This window comes from Arachis hypogaea, chromosome 17 (assembly GCF_003086295.3).
Source record: "Arachis hypogaea cultivar Tifrunner chromosome 17, arahy.Tifrunner.gnm2.J5K5, whole genome shotgun sequence".
NCBI classification, from domain to species: domain Eukaryota; kingdom Viridiplantae; phylum Streptophyta; class Magnoliopsida; order Fabales; family Fabaceae; genus Arachis; species Arachis hypogaea.
The window spans coordinates 130,046,720-130,069,235 of record NC_092052.1 but is presented as its reverse complement, the minus strand read 5'-3'; the positions used below and the strand labels follow the sequence as shown (position 1 = coordinate 130,069,235).

General features: G+C 36.1%; 1 protein-coding gene across 1 annotated transcript; it reads left to right on the top strand.

The window, feature by feature from the left end:
- The first annotated feature begins 11,864 nt into the window (after positions 1 to 11,864).
- Positions 11,865 to 21,966, top strand: LOC112764478 (protein ALTERED SEED GERMINATION 2). The gene is made up of 20 exons (XM_025810114.2): positions 11,865 to 12,128; positions 12,244 to 12,312; positions 12,923 to 13,000; positions 13,708 to 13,842; positions 13,925 to 14,026; positions 14,155 to 14,283; positions 14,718 to 14,833; positions 14,931 to 15,048; positions 16,024 to 16,129; positions 16,720 to 16,865; positions 17,003 to 17,167; positions 17,723 to 17,833; positions 18,188 to 18,299; positions 19,128 to 19,474; positions 19,617 to 19,707; positions 20,082 to 20,177; positions 20,292 to 20,362; positions 20,534 to 20,661; positions 20,933 to 21,044; positions 21,550 to 21,966. Exons 1-19 carry the CDS (start codon positions 12,057 to 12,059, stop codon positions 21,018 to 21,020), a joined length of 2,280 nt encoding a protein of 759 aa, XP_025665899.1. The 5' UTR covers positions 11,865 to 12,056; the 3' UTR covers positions 21,021 to 21,044; positions 21,550 to 21,966.
- The last annotated feature ends 550 nt before the right edge of the window (positions 21,967 to 22,516 follow it).

Sequence of the window (22,516 nt, the reverse complement as noted above, 5' to 3'; positions counted from 1 at the left end):
TTCTTTATTTTATTTTATATTTTTTTTTCTCGCAAGCTTTGTGTTTTTCACTGCTTTTTCTTGCTTCAAGAATCAATTTTATGATTTTTCAGATTATCAATAACATTTCTCTTTTTTTCATCATTCTTTCAAGAGCCAACAATTTTAACATTCATAAACTTCACTATAAAAAATATGCACTGTTCAAGCATTCATTCAGAATCACAGAAAATACCACCACATCTAAGTAAGTGAGACTACTCTAAAAATTAAACTCAAATTCTCGTGCACTACATCTGTTCTTCTTTCTTTTTGATTTCAAGTTTAGTGGGCAATACATGAGACATCTTTTAGAATTAAAGTACTTAACAGAAAAATTAAATTATAACCTATGAATCCACTAATAAAGGATCATGCAATAAACAAAACAAAGTAGCAGGAAACCGGAACATAACATAGAAAAAGAGGGGAGGAATAAAAAATGAAAGGAACTCAACCACCTTAATTATCCTAGCGGTCGTTTTATTCTTCAGGTTGTGCTCCTTTGCGAAGATGATTCGCCTCCCTTTTGTACTAGAAAGCCTATAAGCGCAGCGTCAACACCAAACTTAAAGGTTTGCTTGTCCTCAAGCAAAGAAGAACTGAAAATAAAAGAGACAAATATTAAAATGAAAGAAAAAATAAAAGGATAAGAGAATAAAAGAGAATTAGGATTGGGAGAGAGAGAGAAAGAAAACTGGGCGGCGCAAGCGACGCGTTTGCGTACATCGCGGAACCTCCTTAATGACGCGTCAGCGTCAGGCACGCGATCGCGTGCCTTGGGTTTTGCGCGATTCGCACGAAGCCAGCCGCGTGCCCGCGTGACTTTTTGTTCGCATGGCTTGGGAGCCACATTTTCCTACGACGCGTTTGCGTCATGCACGCGTTCGCGTGGATGGTCATTTACGCAATTGACGCGGACGCGTCGGGCACGCGTCCGCGTGACCAAATTTGTGCTTTTAGCACACTTCTTGCCTCAAGCCAACTTAACTCTCTGTCCAGACACCTTTTACGTCGATTTTTCGGGTCACGCGTCCGCGTGGATGACGCAGTCGCGTGAAGTGGAAAAAATCATGAATGACGCGGTCGCGTGAGCCATGCATCCGCGTGGGCTTGTTTGTGCTAGAGGCATCATTCTTGCGCCACTCCCGTGCAACTCTCTATTCAAATTTATTTTTCACGCACACATGATTGACGCGTTCGCGTCAATGACGCAATCGCGTCGTGTGCCTCTCTTTTTTTTTTTTTGAAATTAATATAGCTTGAGGTGTTCGGTTCCTGGAAGAACATAGCTGCATGATCAGAAAATTAGTAAGAACTCAATAAAATAACTAGGAAAACTACTGCTACGAAAAATAGCTAAGGATACGAAATTATTGGGTTACCTCCCGACAAACGCTTCTTTAACGTCACTAGCTTGACAATCAGCTCTGCTAGTTCAGCAGATGAGTGGGCCTCTGGCGATCAATTTCACCTCCAAGATAGTGTTTCAACCTCTGGCCATTCACTGTAAATTTTCTGTCAGAATTCTCTTCCTGGATTTCCACATGACCATATGGTGAAGCTCTGGTAACCACAAACGGTCCTGACCACCGGGATTTTAGCTTCCCGAGAAAGAATTTGAGCCTTGAATTATATAGAAGCACTCTCTGTCCTGGCTCAAAGACTCTAATGGCAATCTTCTTGTCATGCAGTAGCTTGGTTCTCTCCTTATAGAGCTTGGCATTCTCATAGGCTGAATATCTGATTTCATCAAGCTCATTCAACTGAAGCATCCGCTTAATTCCTGCAGCTTCTGAATCAAGATTCAAGTACCTGATTGCCCAATAAGTCTTGTGCTCCAGCTCCACTGGCAAGTGACAGGCTTTGCCATAGACCAACTGATAAGGGGACATGCCAATAGGAGTCTTGTACACTGTCCGGTATACCCATAGAGCATCATCAAGCTTCCTAGACCAGTCCTTTCTTGAAATACTGACGGTCTTCTCTAAAATTCTCTTAAGTTCCTGTTGGAAACTTCAACCTGTCCACTTGTCTGAGGGTGATAGGGGGTTGCCACTTTATGACGGACGCCATATCTATGCAGAAGAGAGTCCAGCTGTCTGTTATAGAAGTGACTTCCTCCATCACTAATGAGTGTCCTTGGGACACCAAACCGGCTAAAGATATACCTCTGAAGAAAGCTCATTACCACCTTGGCATCATTGGTGGGCAAAGCCACAGCTTCCACCCATTTGGACACATAGTCAACTGCCACTAGAATATAGTTGTTCGAATGTGAGGGTGGGAAAGGTCCCATGAAATCAATACCCCACACATCAAACAACTCAACCTCAAGAAGTCCCTGCTGTGGCATTTCATGGTTGGCAGGGAGATTTGCAGCTTTTTCACATCTGCCACAGTGCTTCACAAATGCTCTTGAGTCTCTGAAGAGAGTCGACCAGTAAAACCCGCTCTGAAGGACTTTTGTAGCTATCCTCTCACTACCAAAGTGGCCTCCATACTCAGAACCATGACAGTGCCAAAGAATCTGCTGTTTTTCTTCATCTGGGACACACCTCCGGATAATTCCATCTGAACACCTTTTAAAAAGGTATGGTTCCTCCCAAATGTAGTACTTTGCATCAGTCAATAGCTTCTTCACTTGTTGCCTACTGTACTCCCTTGGGATAAAATTCATGGCCTTATAATTTGCAATGTCTGCAAACCATGGAGCTTGCTGAATGAGGAATAATTGCTCATCCAAAAATATCTCTGTTACAGCTGTGGGTGGTTGTATTCCTGCTTCAGGATCAATTCTGGAGAGATGGTCAGCTACTTGATTTTCTGACCCTTTCCTGTCTTTTATTTCAATATCAAACTTCTGAAGGAGCAACACCCATTTGATTAATCTTGGTTTAGAATCCTGCTTGGTTAGAAGGTACTTCAAAGCAGCATGGTCAGTATAAACAATAACCTTAGAACCAAGTAAGTAGGACCTAAACTTATCAACAGCATACACAACAGCTAATAATTCCTTTTCTGTAGTTGTGTAATTTTTTTGAGCATCATTTAACACACGACTGGCATAATAAATGACATGTACAAGCTTACCATGCCTCTGTCCTAAAACAGCTCCTATAGCAAAATCACTATCATCACACATTAATTCAAATGGTAAATCCCAGTTAGGGGGAGCTATAATGGGAGCAGAGGTAAGGTTTGCCTTTAGAGTTTCGAAAGCATGCAGACAGTCAGAATCAAAGACAAAAGGAATATCAACAACCAACAGGTTGCTCAATGGTTTAGCAATTTTAGAAAAATCCTTTATAAATCTTCTATAAAATCCTACATGACCCAAGAAAATCCTAATTGCCTTAACATTAGTTGGTGGTGGTAATTTTTCAATCACCTCCACCTTTGCTCTGTCAACCTCAATTCTCTTACTTGAAATCCGGTGCCCAAGAACAATGCCTTCTGTAACCATAAAATGACATTTTTCCCAATTTAAAACAAGGTTTGATTCTTGACACCATTTCAAGACAAGAGATAAATGTTTAAGGCAGGATTCAAAAGAATTACCAAAAACAGAAAAGTCATCCATAAATATCTCAATAAACTTTTCAACCATATCAGAAAAAATTGAAAGCATACACCTCTGAAAAGTTGCTGGAGCATTGCAAAGTCCAAATGGCATTCTCCTGTAGGCAAATACTCCAAAGGGGCATGTGAATGCTGTCTTCTCTTGATCTTGAGGGTCCACTGCAATTGGATTATATCCAGAATATCCATCTAAAAAACAATAAAAAGCATGACCAGCTAACCTCTCAAGCATCTGATCAATGAAGGGGAGGGGGAAATGATCCTTCCTTGTAGCAGTGTTGAGCCTCCTGTAATCTATGCACATTCTCCATCCTGTGACTGTTCTTGTAGGAATAAGCTCATTTTTTTCATTCTTGATCGTCATCCCTCCTTTCTTGGGAACCACCTGCACAGGACTTACCCAAGGACTGTCAGAAATAGGGTAAATAATACTTGCTTCCCATAACTTCATTACCTCTTTTTGGACCATCTCTTTCATAGTTGGATTGAGTCTCCTTTGTGGTTGCACAACTGGTTTGGCATCATCTTCAAGGCGGATCTTGTGCATACACTTGGTTGGACTAATCCCTTTCAAGTCACTAATGGTCCACCCAAGAGCTGTTTTATGACTCTTGAGCACTGAAACAAGTGCCTCTTCTTCTTCAGGTTTCAGAGAAGAGCTAATAATCACTGGATGTGAATCATTTTCCCCCAAGAACACATATTTCAGAGAAGGGGGTAAGTGTTTGAGCTCAAGCTTGGGGGCTTCCTCCTCCTTGATTGGCGTGTTCATCAGCTCCTTTTGGGGTGGTGAATCGTCAACTTCAACTAATTCACACTCAGAAATAGGATCCAGAATATCATCAAGTACCTCAGCTTCTAGTACTTCTTGGACAAGTGGTTCAATAACATCTATTTTTATACATCCCTCAGAATCATTAGGGTGCTTGAGGGCTTCAAAAACATTTAGGACCACCTGTTCTTCATTGACCCTCAGGGTTAATTCACCCTTTTGCACATCAATCAGAGCTCTACCTGTAGCTAAAAAGGGTCTACCAAGTATAATAGAGGGTTTTACCTCCTCTTCCATGTCTAATATAACAAAATCAACAGGAAAAATAAATGGTCCTACTTTAACAAGTAAATCTTCAACTACACCCACAGGTAATTTAATAGAAAGATCAGCAAGTTGAAGAGAAATACGAGTGGGTTTTACCTCCTCAATTTGAAGCTTTTTCATCACTGAAAGTGGCATGAGGTTGATGCTAGCTCCAAGATCACATAAAGCTCTCTGAATGCCGACTTCTCCAATGGTGCAAGGAATGACAAAGCTTCCTGGGTCTGGCATTTTCTCAGGAAGAGTGTGTTGAATAATAGCACTGCATTCCTTGGTTAACACCATTGTCTCTTGTTCCTTCCAATTCCTCTTGTGGGTCAACAAATCTTTCATAAATTTAGCATAGAGAGGCATTTGCTCCAGAGCTTCTGCAAAAGGAATGTTGATCTGCAGCTTCTTGAAGACATCTAAAAATTTAGAGAAATGCTTTTCTTTGGACGCCTTCTGAAGCCTCTGAGGATATGAAATTTTTGGCTTGTATTCAGGGGCCTTTGGTAAGGTGGGATAAGTGTCAAGAGAGTCAGGAAATGAGTTATCTGCACGCTTAGGAGGGACGTGCTCTACTTCTTCCTTCTTCTCCTCTGGAACTTCCTTTTCAACTGGATCTTCATTGACCTTGGTCTCAGAACCAGCTACCTTACCACTTCTCAATTGAATAGCCTTGCAGTCTTCTCTTGGGTTCACCACTGTATCACCAGGGAATGTGTTTGAAGACCTTTCAGGTAATTGCTTGCTCATTTGACTCATTTGAACCTCTAAATTTCTAATGGAGGCTCTGGTTTCTTGCATGAAACTCATCATCATCTCCCACTTAGAATCTTCTTGGGATTTAGAATTTGTCTGCTGAGGTGGTTGTTGTTGCTAAGACTGAAATTGGCGGTTATTATAGTTGTTCTGTTGAAAACCGCCCTGAGAACTATTGTTGAAGTTCTGAGGTCTCTGAGGTTGATCTCTCCACCCAAAATTTGGGTGATTCCTCCACCCCTGATTGTATGTCTTAGAATATGGATCATTGTTGGGATTCCTAGGACCACTCCCATGTAATTCACCTGTTCAGAAGAGGGTTGAGCATAATCATAATTATCATTTTGCATAAAGTTACCTGTCATGTCATAGGAGGTATCTTGGGGTGGATTTTGAGTGTTGATAGCTGAGACTTGCATGCCACCCATCTGTTGAGTAAGTAGATTTATCTGCTGAGACATAAGCTTGTTCTGAGCAAGAAGAGCATTAACAGCTTCTACTTCTAACACGCCTCTCTTCTGAGAGGTCTCAGAGTTCACAGAATTTCTGTTAGATGAGTATAAATATTGGTTGCTTGCAACCAATTCAATCAGCTCAATAGTCTCCTCTGGTGTCTTCTTCTTGTGCAATGAACCGCCTGCAGAGGTATCTAAGCTCATCTTGGACATCTCACCCAATCCTTCATAAAAGATATCCAGCTGAGTCCATTTGGAGAACATGTCCGGAGGGCACTGCCTAGTCAGTAGCTTGTATCTCTCCCATGCTTCATAAAGAGTTTCACCCTCCTTTTGCTTGAAAGTCTGAACCTCCAACCTCAGCTTAGTCAGCTTCTTTGGTGGGAAAAATTTAGTGAGAAACTCCGTGACAACCTTTTCCCACGTATTCAGACTCTCCTTTGGTTGGGAATCTAGCCATATCTTTGCTTTATTCCTCAGAGCAAATGGGAAAAGCATGAGTTTGTACACCTCTGGGTTCACTCTATTTGTCTTCACAGTATCACATATCTGCAGAAAATCAGATATGAACTGATTTGGATCTTCATGAGGAAGTCCATGATACTGGCAGTTTTGCTGCACCAGGGTGACCAGTTGTGGCTTCAACTCAAAGTTGTTTGCAGTTATAGGAGGCACTACAATACTTTTCCCATAAAGATCCGCAGTAGGGGCAGAATAAGAGCCAAGTACTCTCCTCTGTTGATCATCCCCATTCGTATTTACCACATTGGCATTAGCATTATTATTTGCCATAGTGGATTCTGCAGCCTTGCAAAGTCTTGCTTATTGTAAACGTCGCCTAAAAGTTCTTTCAAGTTCAGGATCAAAGTCTAAGAGATGTTCTTTGTCTCTATTTCTGCGCATACACAAGCAGAAAACAAGAAAAAATGGGATTCTCTACGTCAGAGTGTAGAGAAGTCCTTGTGAGGTAACCTGTGTAAAATAATAAAATAAAAATACTAAATAAATAAATAAATAAAATTTCGAAAATAATAATTAAAAATAAATAAAAATTTCAAAAATTTAAAAGAAAAATTAAACAGAAAAATTAAGATAGAATCAACTGAGTAACACCAAACTTAATTTCAGAAATTAAAGAAAATTATTAGTATTATTTATTAAAATTTTTATTTTATTTTATTTTATTTTATTATTTTTTTTATAATAAAAAGAAAGAACGAAAAAACGAAACAGGGGAGGGGGGATATAAACAAAAGGAAAAGAAAGTTAATAACGTAAAGGAAGAAAAATTAACGTAAAAGAAAAGAAATAATTAACGTAAAAAATGCAAAATAAAAATTAATAAAAAAATAAAAAAAATTATAATAATAAAGAAAAATTATCTAATCTAAGCAATCAAACAACGAATAGTTGTTAATCACAGTCAATCCCTGGCAATGGCGCCAAAAACTTGGTGCGGTATTTACAACCATACTTACTTACCGGCAAGTGCACCGGGTCGTACCAAGTAATACCTTACGTGAGTAAGGGTCGATCCCACGAGGATTGATGGACTAAGCAACAATAGTGTTTGATAGGTTTAGTTAGACAAACAAAAATTGGTGTTGAGATGCAATATAAAAGACATTAAACAATATAAAAAATATTGAAGAAAGGCAAGTAAGTACTTTGGAAAAAATATGCAGAAGATAGTTAAGGTTTCAGAGTTATCTATTTTCTGCATTGACTTTTCTTATTAACTATTTTAATCATGCAATATTTAATTCATAGCAAACTAATTGTGACTAGACCCTAATTCCTTAGACCTTTCTAGTCTCCTCTAAAATTCTTCAACAGCCAATTCCTTGGTCAATTAATTCCAATTAGGGGGTGAAGTTCAATTCTAGTTATATGCCACAAGAATCCTAATTATCCAAATATAAGGGATTATATGTCACATATCCCGTTAAATACAAACAATTAGAAATTCAGGATAATATGTTTTCAAGCTATTGTTCAAGTAAAGAGCTTTTCTAAGTTTTACAAGAACTCAAATAGAACATGGGTCATACTTCCGTTCCACCCAGATTCATAAAATAAAGAACGAAAACAATTATTGAAATATAAATTAAAACATGAATTAAAATTGAAAAATAATATTATCAATCCATACAATAGACAGAGCTCCTAACCTTAACAATGGAGGATTAGTTGCTCATGGAATATGAAATGTAAATTTGTATGGAATAATGTTGTGTAATATGTTGTGCTGGAACCACCTTATTGGGATCCCTTTTATAACTAATCCTAATAATTAAAAAATCAAATATCTAAAATTAAAATAACATCTTTTCCTAAAATAAGATTTGAATTTAAATTCGAATTAATTAACAAGTCTTCAGATGATGGGTGGGACCACTTGATTTGTCCATTCTGCAGCTTCTAATATGTGATTTCTGGGTTAAGAACTGGGTCAAAACAGCCCAGAAATCGCCCCCAGCGTTTTTCAACTTTTTCTGCACGTGGCGCATGTGACGCATCCGCGTCGTCCACGCGTTCGCGTCATTTGTGCAAATTTCAGTCCACGCGATCGCGTCAGGCATGCGATCGCGTCATTGCGATTTCCTTCATGAATGACGCGGTCGCGTGAGCCATGCGTCCGCGTCGGTATTCGCTGGTCATCTCCTTGGCTTCTTCTCTTTCTCTGCAGAAACTCCATCAAATTCCGCCAAATGCTACCTAAAATAAACAGTATTGTACAAAACTCAAAATAGCATCCATAGTGGCTAAAATATAATTAATTCTTAATTAAATTCAACAATTTAGATGCAAATTCACTAGGAAAAGATAGACAAGATGCTCACGCATCACACATATATCCGCGAGGCCGCAAAATAGTCGATGAAAGATCTAGCTAACTCCTCGAAGCAAGAAATTGAACCTGCAGGAATTTTAGAAAACCAGAGTAAAGCAGCTCCATCCAAATAAGTCGGGAAAGATCTACAGAGTACAGGGTCAGAGGCACCGTTAAAGAACATCATAGACTGAAACTTTTTTATGTGGACGCGGGGGTTGCCAAATCCCTCGTAAGGCTTGAGGCCCGTGGGCAGCACGAAGTTCTTTGGCATTTGGAAGTTTATGATTCCCTCTGAAAAGGGGTTGTCGAGGGTGAATTTCTCCTTTGGTGGAATGACTTCGTCCACTTCACGGGCATTTGTATTGTTTTCTCCGGAACCTTTTGAGTTCTCCACACCACGGTTCTTGGATGACTGTTCAGCGATTTTTCTAACCTCGGCCTGAAGCTCGGTCATCATGGCCATCAGTTCCGCCGTGGTGGGCTGCGGAGCTCCGTTTACTGCCATATGAGTACACCTGAAAATGGAGAAAAGAAGAGAAAGCAAAAGAGTAATGTGAGGTCAACTAAGTTGGGCCCCACGGTGGGCGCCAAATGTTCCGTACAATGATACGCTTCCGAGGTATAACGTCAATGTCAACCGATCAATCTTCGGAGGTTTCTTCTTAGGAACGTGGTCGTCAGGGTGGGTCCTGCAAAAAGGATTCCGACGCCCAAGTCAGCAAAAGAGATAATAAAGATAATACGATAATAATAAATGCTGAAAAAATAATTAATGTGATGTGTGTATCTTGCCCTTGATGGGGTCTTGGTCCTGCTTTTATAGGCAGTACATGGGGAATATCCGTTGAGCTTTTAGTGAGCTGGAGTTGAGGAATGAGAGTTCAGGTTAGTTCCGAGTATTTGTTTTTCCGAGATTCTCGGTTTGTATTTGTTTTACCGAGATTCTCGGTTTGGATTTGCTTGTTCGTTTGACTTATTCTCGGTTGTTGCTAATGGCCGAGGATATTGGTATAGTACACATGTTATTATATTATTTATGGAATTCTTATTATTTTTGTTTACATGAACTCTTTTTTTCTATTATTTATTATTTTTATTTTTTATTAATTATTTATTTGATATTATACACTTTTATAATTGTAATTTTTTGTATTATTTTTATTATCTTTTTATAATATGATTTATTGATTCTATTAGGTAAAGTAAATTAAATAAAAAATTAATTGTAAATAATAATAATAATAATAATAATAATAATAATAATAATAATAATAATAATAATAATAATAAATTATAGCATATTAAAAAAGAGTATTAAGAGTACTAAAAATATACTATATAAAAAATATCATAAAAATTGTTTTGATTTATTTCAATTACTACCAAGATAAATATTAAATTTTTTTTATTATTCTTAGTACTCTCTAAAATTTATATTTTGTTAGTTTTAATTAAAAATATATTTTGTCAATTTTTATATATTATTTTTATTTTAGTGTATAAATATTAATTTTATTATAGAATTAATTAATAAGATCTATTCAAATATCTAAATTAAAATGATAAGATAATATACAAAAATTATTTAAGTTGGTGTTTATTTTAGTAATTTTTTATCTAAAAGTAATTTTGAGTAGTATAATCTAAACAACATTTATTTTACTATAATTCATTTTGATGCAAAGATTGCCAAACATAAGTCATCTTAACACAAACCTACTTTTCATCAAAATTAAGTTTGCAAAATCAATTTTATTCAAACTCCCGTTTGTACACTGTAATCCAAACACACCCTAAAATTACAATTATCAATCCAATGAACATAAAGGTCATTAGCATTCTTGCAAATCTCACTTCTGCTTCCAAACTCCCCATTCTCCATGCAATGTTTACTTTCCACTCATCATGATTGCTCTCTACTTTCGCATTAATTTCTGTATCTCCATTTTCTCCATCATATTCATCTTCATCAACCCACTTGAAGAAGTTGCAATGGCTGTCCTTCTATAGAAATTTAAGGAATCCTACGGTTGAAAACCCCCACAACTAGTAAGAATATTGAAGATAAAGAAATTTATGAGGATAACTCGTTCCTATCTTGGACATGTATGGAACAATCTATCTGGGTTCTCTAAAGTTCTAGATTTCTTAATCGTCTTCAATCCATAATGACATATAAGGTCTTCATTCTTCCTCTTTCTTCGCATAAACGAGCTAGACCCATAGCTACCAACTGAGTGACAGGAGACCCATCCACGACGACCTCTGTTTCCACCACCCATCATGCCGGCAAGCTCCAATATAGGTCTCTGAACCTCTGCAACTGCACTCAACGTACGGAGACATATATACACTATGATGGGATTAGAGTTATTAGTTAGGGATTAATTTTACGAAATTTCATAAAGTAGTCGTGCTGGCAGACAACTAGGATGGATGGGGTCTGCTGACATGGATCCTAACATGCTATGTCAACTTTCGTTAACGGCGTTAACGAGAGAATTGACGAAAAGACTAACGTGATTTATTAAAACTCTTTCGAGAATGATTTTTAAAAAAAATCTTTCGAGATCAAATTAAAATTCGCGTGATTTTTTAGAGATTATTTTAACTATTTACTTATTTAATTATAAAAAAAATTATACTTTAAATTGATTTCTAAAGTATACAATTGTGGTCGGTTGATTTTTCTATCTACTACATAATAACAAATGACATAAATTTAATTTATCAATACGATTTTTTGAAGACTATTTTAATAATTAATCTATATTATCTATTATGTAATTATCTATTATGTAATCCGTGACAAAACCATGGATTAGTATTGGCTTCTGCAGAGCAAGGTTAGTTAACCCTTTATTATCTTCTAATATAAAAAAATAATATAAATATGTATTTGGTTTTTATGTTTTATTTTAAAAAAATATTTTATACCGTATACAATTACTTCTATTTTTTTATAACTATTTATACGATGAGCCGATGAATATAAATTTTCATGTGAAGTTGTTAGATAAAAATTATTAAATAATAATTTTATTAAATATGTCAAATCATTTAATAGTTCTTAACTAACCACTTTACACGAAGAGTCTTCCTTTATATACATCAAAATTAAAATTTTAAAATAAAAAAAGAAAGTTTTAACTTTTAAGACACACCAGAAAAAAAGGGAATAATTGAGAAGAGAAGAGAAGTGTGTATAACATAGGGGTGAGTGCAGAGGATTGCACCACAGACCAAGTGTAACCGACTCAGCTGCTGTTGATGAAATTCACGGCGATCGACAACGACGACGACTCGCTCTTCTTCTTCTTCTGCAATGGACTCTGTTCCTTTCCACGATGGCAACATCCACCATATTCTCGAAACCCGATACCTTCACTCTCGCCAAGTATCATCCTTCTTCTTTTTCTATTATTTTCCTTTCGAAGGGTTTACTACTTCGCGATTCCTACTTTTTTAATATCTTGAAATAATTACCGAAATGTTTTCTTGTTTTTTATTAGGATGTTAATCATAGGTTGCAGACACACTCCTCGTTGATTCGCAGGCTTACTCAGGAGAGAGAGTTAGAGGTTGGTAAGATGCTTTATATTCATATTATCACTTTCATACGATGAATTAGAAAGTTCATGTTTGATCACTTTTGTATTTCTTTTCTTTTGTTTTTTGAGTATTTGAAAGTAAGGAGTATGTAGCTGTGTTGTTCTTCTGTTCTTGTAGGATTATTGTATTCTGGAAAATTTGTGACATGTGCATATCGGTAAAAGAAAGTGAAAAGAAATTAGTGTATTGCTATATAGGGTTTTTAAATAGTGATTGTGTGATTGCTCGCGCATTGCAGTGTGACTCCTTTTATTTATTTTTGGAGTTAACAACACTGCTATACTGTGGTACTGTATCATGAGTTTGTTACTACACTGGCATTAGCATATTCATCCTTTTTTGCCTATTATGACCCTGGGAATTATTTGAATGTTCTCTTGTGTATCTGTTCTTTATGTTATCTTCTTGAACCAGGTAGGAAGTAGATATCAGGTTCTTAAGAATGCTGCCATTTCTCACACATGATTGGAATATAGATTGTCTTCCAGCGTTTAGCTGTTTGCTTCATTTGCCATGTGACGTACCCTCACATTCATTGTTATATTTTTACTGAGTATCCGCTTGCTATGATTTGAGCAGGGCCACCTTGGCTGTGTCAATGCTGTGGCTTGGAATTCCAGAGGCTCATTATTGATATCTGGATCAGATGATACACGGGTATGGCAACTTTAATCTTAAAAAAACTGTAATCTATATTAGCAGCTAAGTGGTAGTTCTGATGTAAAAACAGATAAAAAGATGCTGAGCAAGATCTTATATAGGAGATACTTCTTCTTTTTAATCGCCCCCCCACTCCCCTGCCCCCCGCCCGCTGCGGGAATCTATGTCTATAATAATATAAGAGAAATAAGCTTAAGGGTTTCAAGTCCGCGAAACTATTGCGTGTGCCTGTTCCACGAATATATTTCTCCCGTGTGAAAATTCATCTCCATTTGGAATTAAGATGGAATTTCTTCTTCCTTGGCTAAATGGGCTTTTTGCCTTCCACATGATCAACATCTCTTCTGCATATTGTGCTTGTGCATGCTTTCATTTCCCTTAACAAGTAGACTGGTTGATCAGGAGGGAGGGAGGACACTGTACTAAGAATAATACTTGGATTTTATAATCTAATTGTCTTTCTTCTCGTGCAATAGCTTATCTTTCTATCTATATTTAGCTACTCTTATCTCTTCAATAAAAATATAAAATTCATATTCCATAAAAGTTACGATTTACATCTTATATTTTAAAGACCGGACTTGTTTGACGAGTTCAATCTTAAAATATATGAAAAGAGAGTGATAGAGCAAATTATTCCAGTTCTTTCTTTATATGGGCTTTTAGAGTAGCAAAAGGCACTGAATTGTGTGTAATATTTCCAGATCAATATTTGGAACTATGCTGATCGGAAACTTCTACATTCGATTGACACTGGTCATACTGCAAATATTTTCTGTACAAAGTTTATACCAGAAACTTCTGATGAGATTGTAGTCTCGGGAGCTGGAGATGCTGAAGTAATTCCATGATTCATTCAATAGTTTTAAGTGGCTTGTGCAAATTTAGTCATCTATCATAATATATTTTTCCGTTTGGCAGGTCCGATTATTTAATTTGTCTCACTTAAATGGATCTGCTGAAAATGCCATTGCTCCATCAGCACTTTACCAATGCCACACAAGGAGAGTCAAGAAGTTGGCTGTGAGTCATGTGGACCAAGACAATTTTAAATTGAAATAGTTTCACAACATAATTTACATGGGAGTATCTGATTTTATTTGCATCCTATTATCTGTAAGGCTTCATTGTTATATATTCATTTTGTGTAGGTTGAAAATGGAAACCCTAACATGGTATGGAGTGCTAGTGAAGATGGGACCTTGAGGCAGCATGATTTTCGAGAGGGAACATCTTGTCCGCCAGCAGGATCTTCGCACCAAGAGTGTAGAAGTGTTCTAGTAAGTGGTTTAACTTCTTGTAATTCCTCCTGCTTGTCAGTTTTGAACTCAAGTGTTTCTCTAGCAATATTTGCGTACTTTTCAAACCATCGCATGTTGCAATAATTATTGTTGTTAATAAATCCTACATTAGTGCACATGTGAAACCTTTATTACTGAGGCATATCAAGGGAGATCAATAGGATGAAATTCACATATGGCTCTATGGCAGGCGCTTATGAGTTGCATACTTGATGACATGATCTCACATGGTTATCTTAATATTCTTAAAATTACATGCCTTGCATACCAAAAGCAGTTAGGGTCAAATCTTTCTATGATATAGTTATTAGAATTTCTCACTGGAAGTTTGTTAGGAAAACCATGTTGTTTTCAAAAGCTAGAATCCGTGGCATATTTTATTTATTATTTTCATGTTTAATACGGAACCCCAGCTCGACTTACGGAGTGGAGCCAAAAGGTCACTTGCTGATCCTCCTAAACAAGTTCTAGCCCTAAAATCTTGTGATATCAGCTCAACTAGACCACATCTGCTCCTTGTTGGAGGAAGGTAAATATTCTTTTATGTTGCTACATGTTATTTATTTCCCTTCATAACTTTTTTAATACATATTACATATTGATATTAAATTCTCTATTTTGTTCAGTGATGCTTTTGCTCGCTTGTATGATCGGAGGATGCTACCACCTTTGAGCTCCTGTCGGAAAAGAATGTCACCACCACCTTGTGTCAATTATTTCTGTCCAATGCATCTTTCTGATCGTGTTAGTTCTGTGTTTTTTGATCTATTATATCTGCTTTTGATCAATTATTGCAAGTTCTTTTTCCTCATAAAAATGAATTCTCAATGGGGATATAGATATATTTTAAGGTTCCTGTCAAAGATATGTTTTGGTTTGGAATATGAAATTCAGATGTTGAAGGGTTCAATGAATGCAATATTCCTGCATCATTGGGTATGTCTTCCTGTTTGTAGGGATTGGTAGTGGCTGTATTATTATGTTGAATTCCTGCCATTTGGCATGCTGATCATATTTCAAGATGGCAGCAGTACATACTCTGTTTTTTTTTTTTTTTTGGGTCTTTACAACACAACACACCCACGTTTTACACACCCTACATGGGTTCCTTTTTCCATTACTGGCTAAAGCCAGATTCGAACCTGGATGTGGCTGTTTGGGGGGGCATACGATATGCCACTTGAACCAAGCCTCCAACTGCAGTCCATGCTCTTGAATAACTTCTTTGGATTCCATTGCAAAGCCAACATCCTCTGCAGTTTTGAGCTTGCTTAGATCTTGTGGGGAGGTGGCAGCAATTGGGCATGACAAAAGTCTCAAATGCGGTTATGGTGGTAGTGGTCATGTAGATTTGGCACCGACTGTGGAATGGCAGGGATGGTAGAGGTAATGGTGTGTTGTTGATTTTGTAGAGGGTTTTGGGAAAAATTCCTAGCAATGTCCAACATTGACATGGCTACGGTGGAAAAAAATTCTGATAGTAGTAGTAATATCCTAAGAATGTCTACATCAAACCTAAGTAGTGTTTAATGTGCCGTACTAAAAAATAGGTGATCTGTATTGTGAACCTTTAATTCTGCATATCAAATTCCATGTGTTATGACTTACTGTGGTCTCTATTACTCAACAATTTCCCCTTAGGATATTATGCACATGTAACTCTTACTGGAACTTCAAGCCAACCATTGTTGCACTCAAATTGGGTCTTGGTTCTTTCAGGGACATCCAAGCTTGCACTTAACTCATGTTACATTTGGTCCTGATGGAGATGAGGTTCTCCTTAGCTATAGTGGAGAGCATGTTTACTTGATGAATGTTAATCATGGTAAAGCATTTTAAATTGAACCATGTCTTGTTTAGTTGTTTATATCACACTAGTATTACTGTGATGTGATTTTTATCGTATTTTGTTTGATTGGATTGTTGGGTACTTGCATCAATAGTAGCAACAATAATAAGTAACCAAGGCTTTTTTTATATTACATTATCCTAAATGGTGATTTATAATTTTGGATATTTCGATATGCATCTTGAACACGACCAAGATCCAGTTTTATCTATATGATGGGATGTTATGCTGTGGCTTGAATAATTTAGCAGTCCAAAACTGTGGGACAAGGCTTTGTTGTTACTGTTGTAATCATCATTTAGTATCAAGTCTTCATTGATGAACAATAAATCACATTATTGTCTAGGTGCGGGTATGGTATGGATTTGGGTGTTATCAAAGATCTATTCATAAGCTTTTATTTGGGTCAACAAGATCTATTCATAACCTTCCTTTTTGATCAACAAGATCTATTCATAACCATATAGATATAATATGTTAATAACATCTATTCTGTTTGTTGTTTATTACCATGTTATATAAACTACACTACTTATTGAAGTCATACTCATTCATGTACCATGCAGCTGGATTGAATGACATGCAATATACTTCAGGAGATGTATCAAAACTAATGACATATTCTCCAACAATTAATGGAATGGAATTGCAACCTTCTATATCCAGTGTTTTCCCAAATGGATTTTCAATAAAAAAGAATGTTGCTGCAAAGGTATGCACTTTTTTTTCTCTCTCGATTTTTTATTGTATTTTATATTATTCTATAAACTATTATGCTTTTGTTGCCGATCTGTGGTGAATCTAGCGATATAATTCTCTGGTTTGGCATTGACTAACTGGGTTTTATAGATTGACTACTGCAGGAAACTAATAAAATACGCTGAAAAGACCTTGAATGATGGTCCTTATTATGGAATTGAGGCATGTAATGAAGTTTTGAATTGCTACAGTCTTACTATTGGGCCTGCACTAAAATATGAATGCCTGTGTATTCGAGCTGCACTATTGCTTAAGGTTCTTCCCACTATATATATATATATATATATTTTTTTTTTTTTTTCATTTAGTATCCTTGTTAGTCCAATATTTTAAAGTTAACATCAGTTTGGAATTGATAAGTCTAACACTTTTTATTATGATTCTTTCTGTCAAATTATCGTCAATGTCCATTATGTTATTCCAAGCTGATCTTGCTTATTTTTTCTGCCTTGACTAATGAAGGGTGGGATGTTTCTTCTCATTCTGAAAATAAATGAATTAGGAATAAAAATCTTACCATCTAAGTTCCTAAGCATCAATGCAGATCACCATTGATTTGTCTCTTGGATATGCAAATTGGCAGAACGTTTGAAGCTGCAAAGTAGTAATTATTTGTCAAAAGGATAAAATTGATATAGAAATTTAAATATTAAACTGATATCAATTTTCTCCCCATGGTTGATGTTAACTTCAAGATGTTATGATTAAGGAGGATATTTTTTTTCCCTCTCCCCCCCCCCCCAAAACATAAAAAAAAAATTTCTTCTCCCTTTTTCTTTATCATGTTTTAAAACTTTGATGCTTATCTAGAGGAAGTGGAAAAATGATGCTCACATGGCCATAAGGGACTGCTGTGCTGCTAGGAAAATTGATAACTACGACTACAAAGCACTTTACTATATGTCAGATGCATTGTCACAGGTAATTCTGGGTTGTATAATCTTCACTTTTAGCATAATAGTTCAGTTGACAGGCTAGTTTGATGTTCAGTTAGACAATCTCAAGTGAACTGTTAATAAGGCTTTCAAGGAAATCCAAAAGCAAACAAGTAATCAAAGATTAGGCATCTGAAAATTTTGATGCACTGAAAATTAGGTCATTTCTGTGCTTGGTAAGATTGACTATATAGTGCTAGTGCTACAATAAGCTTTAGTTGAATGAAATTTTAGATTTGAGTGTACATTTTCTCCTAAGTTATTTGCCAACTCTTGTTGATAGAACTCATCTTTTTGGATCTATGAATTAATTAATTTATATGTTAATGTTATGTTGCAGTTAGGAAGGCACAAAGAAGCATTGGATTTTGCTGTTGCTGCTCAGCTGTTGGCCCCATCCATACCTGAAGTTGCAGAAAGAGTAGAGAAAGCTAAGAAGGACATTTCTTCAGGTGGGCATAAGTTGGTTTCATGTGTGGATCATAGGCTGTATTTGGTTCTGAGAACAGAACAAGACAAGACACAAAAATTAGACACATAAAAATTAGAGTTCTTGTATTTTGTTTGGTGATAAACTAGAACAAATTATAAAAGTCCAATTTATTCTCATTTTTTTCATTCAAAAAATTTGGGAAGAAAAATATAATAATAAAAACTACAATTATGAAATAGTAATAAGAATAATGAAAGAAAAAAATAAAAAATAAGTTGTACTTCTTGTTAGTGTTTCTGTGTCCTTTCTGTTAGGATGACACAAAATACATTAATTCAATGTCTCTGGACACAATGTCTCTGTTCATGTTTCATCTGCCAAACACGATTTTTTGTCTCTGTGTCCGTGTCTCAGTGTTCTGTGCCTGTAAACAAACGCAGCCTATAGTTATTTGGAGGAGGGTAGCCCAGAGTGGTTGATCTATGAGGCCATGATGGTTGCTATTTTGAAATGCATCTTGACATATTGCCATTGTGGCTGCCAAGTGATCCACTCCTGCTATGCCACTATAATATCACTATAGGGTGAATTGAAATTTGATTATAAAAATGTTTTAATGAATCCAGTGAGTGGCCCTTTTCTTAAGAGGTTTGTGCACCATGGAAGTAACTGAAACAAACAATCCACCTTTTTCTCATTGAAACCATTGATGTTAGACTTTTAATGTTACTATATCGCCAAAATCCCTAAGATTCAACGCAAAAATTATCTTTTTTATGTTGAGGGAGTTAAATGGTGTTTCTTTTTATGGTTTTATGATTATCTAAATGGTTTGTTACTTAACCAGCCGAGGCAGAGAAAAATAACAAGACAAATGATGGAGGATCAAGATTCGATAGTCGAGGTGGGAGAATTTTGTCATTAAGTGACATACTCTATCGTTCGGAGGCTAACAGTGATGCTTCCCAAGATGGTCCAAGATCAGAGAGGGATGACTCTGATTATGATGAGGAGTTGGAGTTGGACTTTGAAACATCAATGTCTGGTGATGAGGGACATGATGTTGAGTCCAATATTCTTCATGGGAGTTTAAACCTTAGAATTCACCGAAGGGGCGACTCCAGAGAAAGCACTGGTGCGAATGGCACCGTTGAATCACCTTCGTCCTCATCACAGAATGACAAAGCTTATCAGGTTTACATTTGTCGGCCTTTTTTATTCATATTATTGCGTTCTCGTTAATCTGTATCTTAGATAATAATTTTCTTTCTTCTAATTCTATTTTGTGTTGACAATGGTTTCCTTTTTATTTTCCATTCACTTTGTTGTGATGCAGTCTGAAGCAGCTATTGACATGAATCAAAGATTTATTGGCCATTGCAATGTTGGAACTGATATAAAACAGGCCAGTTTTCTTGGTCAAAGAGGTAAATGACTTTCTGTTCTCGTGATTTTATATAAACTTTTGAATCGTATGAGACAAACACCACATGTAGAGAAGCAAGCGCTTTCATCTATTAGTCTCGGTCAATCTCCAACGAAACTATATGTACCAGAAAGAATTATCTTCAAACAATGTCAGCAGTCAGCACCAGTGGTTCATGTGTGTTAAGAAACATATTGCTCGCCCTTAAAAAGAGATGAAATTATATTTATTTTTAGTTGTTTCCCTTACTTCGTATGATAATACATTCTTTAGGAATGGAAAGCAATGATTTATACCAGCATAATCAATTCTAGTTTTCTTAAATAACAGTTAGTCCATGATAGGCACAATATTTTCTTGTATCTTCATTTGCAGGTGAGTTTGTTGCTAGTGGAAGTGATGATGGCAGATGGTTTATCTGGGAAAAGCGAACTGGTAGACTCATAAAAATGCTGAACGGTGATGAATCTGGTAACCATTGTTTTCTCCATGGTTTCCAGTATTAGCAGCCCCCCCCCCCCCCCTTCTTTTCTCTCTCTCTCTCTCTCTCTCTGGTTTCCTGAGGATTTTGTTTCTACTCTGCAGTTGTAAATTGTGTACAATGCCATCCATTTGATTTTGTTGTGGCAACAAGTGGAATTGATAGCACAATAAAGGTGAGAAGGTTGACTCGATGTTGCTGGTGTGTTTTGGTAGAATGGAAACCTCCTTAAGAAATATTGTAGCGTTTTTTGTTTTCTTTTTTCTTTTCAATAAGAATGAAAGCTTTTGGTTCGAATAGAATATTTCTGAATCTTTCTGGTAATTTGGTTATGCATTATTTGCAGTTATGGACTCCAAGTGCCCCTGTTCCATCTGCCGTAGCTGGTGGTGCAGCGGGACCAGAGACTGCTGATGTATTGGTTGCTATGGAGAGCAATCAACAAAAGTTATCCCGTGGTCGTGATTCCATTCTGTAAGGCTCTTGAACCCAGCATAGCATAACATATCATTTGTGGTAATGCCGGCTAGAATAATGGTCATGTTTTGGGAAGCATAATGGCTTGTAACCTGTTAGGAACACCCCCCAACAAAAAAATAAAAAATAAAATAAAATGAAAGGGGGGATGGGTCCTGTATTTCTTTGTTATATTGCGGCATTCAAGTACATAGGTATCTCCATTAGTGCTTCCGGAAGTGATCCACTGTTTTTGATATGTTTGATTATATCGTCGGGATTTCTGCAGGCCCTTTGAGCTTTTGGAGCCATTTAGAATGCATGAGTTTCCCGAAGGATCCCTGCGCCTGCGTCCTTTTGAATGTGCCCAGAGCTAAACATACACTAATCCTCACATGCTGGTAAATTTTCTCTCTTGCCCAAGTCAATGTTCACGTATTGCATAAGTTAATCTCTGTAGAAGCCTTGTTGCAAGCTATTTGAAACACAAAATAAGTTAATCCGAGTACATACTGGATTGGTATATTTTCTCCACAAATTGAACCATTTCTGGGTTTTTATCTTGTGAAACCATTATTTATTATCAAAGTATTGATCTCTGTAAGTTCACTTTCTCTATTCTGCACAGTTTTTCATGTCCTATTTCTTATCTTGTATACCTGAAGTTTTTAATGTATTGAATGTTATTCGAAACTTAGAAATCGTGCCTTTTCAATATCTTGAAAATGCCCTAAAAACATAACCAAAAGAAACAACTCGTTAGAATCTAAGAATGGACAGCTTTGACTGTGGCTGATCCTTAGTCTTGCTAAATGGAAAAAAAATGGTACATACCAAAGTATTTTAAAACATAAGGCCCTTCCAACTACTAATTATGTAGCATTTTTCATGTTTGTATTATTGCAGGTACCGTATCCTGAAGTTGCATGAGTCTTGGATTAATCAGTGATGTGTGAAATTAACAATAATGGGAAGCTATTATCCGTGTGGTAGTAGAATTGACCAAGGAACGCTTTTCAATGACAAGCGAAATAAGTTGCAACATTTACCTCCTTGGTTTATTTCCCAAGACTTCGTGATTTTTGAGAATTTTTTTGTACAAATTTAGTGGTCGTCTCACGGAGAGAAATGTTAGGTGACTGATATTTCTTTCTTGCATTTGCTTTGCATTTGAGCCAACATTAGTCAAACTTTTCATTTTCTTCCATTAAAAGTGTTGGCTCTTTACTTCTTTAGTATTCCTTGTAATATAATATGTATAGTAAAAGGTGATACCTAAATTGAAATATGCTGAGGTTTATTAAATTTATTTGTACAGTAAATGTTCCAGACTTATTTCTTGATTGTTAAGAGGATTCGATTCAATTCCTATAGGAATACTACATGATGATTTTAGGTTTTTCGCCATCCTCGGGTATTGAGGTCTTACTATTTAATGATTAAGGAAGAAGACCAATTTCATTTTTTATGTAAGGCTTAATCTTAAAAGAGAAAATATAGGGAATCAATTATAGTATAAATTAATTCAGTTAATTTTTTTTTTGTTTCTAATTTTGAAATTTCAGAAAATAGTAGTGAGTTGTTTTATTTTATTTTATTTTTTAATGTAACTAGTATGTTTTTTAACTAATGGGCTATAATTGATTATATCTCAAGTTAGATCCCTTGCAGAATTTTTCTCATAGTTAGATTTAGTATCCAACATAACTTAAAAAAATAAAAAATTTACTGATCAAGTTTCAAAAGTTTTAGGTATAAAATTGTATTAAATGAATAAAAGCTTGAAATACATTTATCATTATGAATTTGGTTTTATGGAAAGTTGCAGAAAATTTTTTTATTAACAACGTAATAAAATTAAATATTATTAACT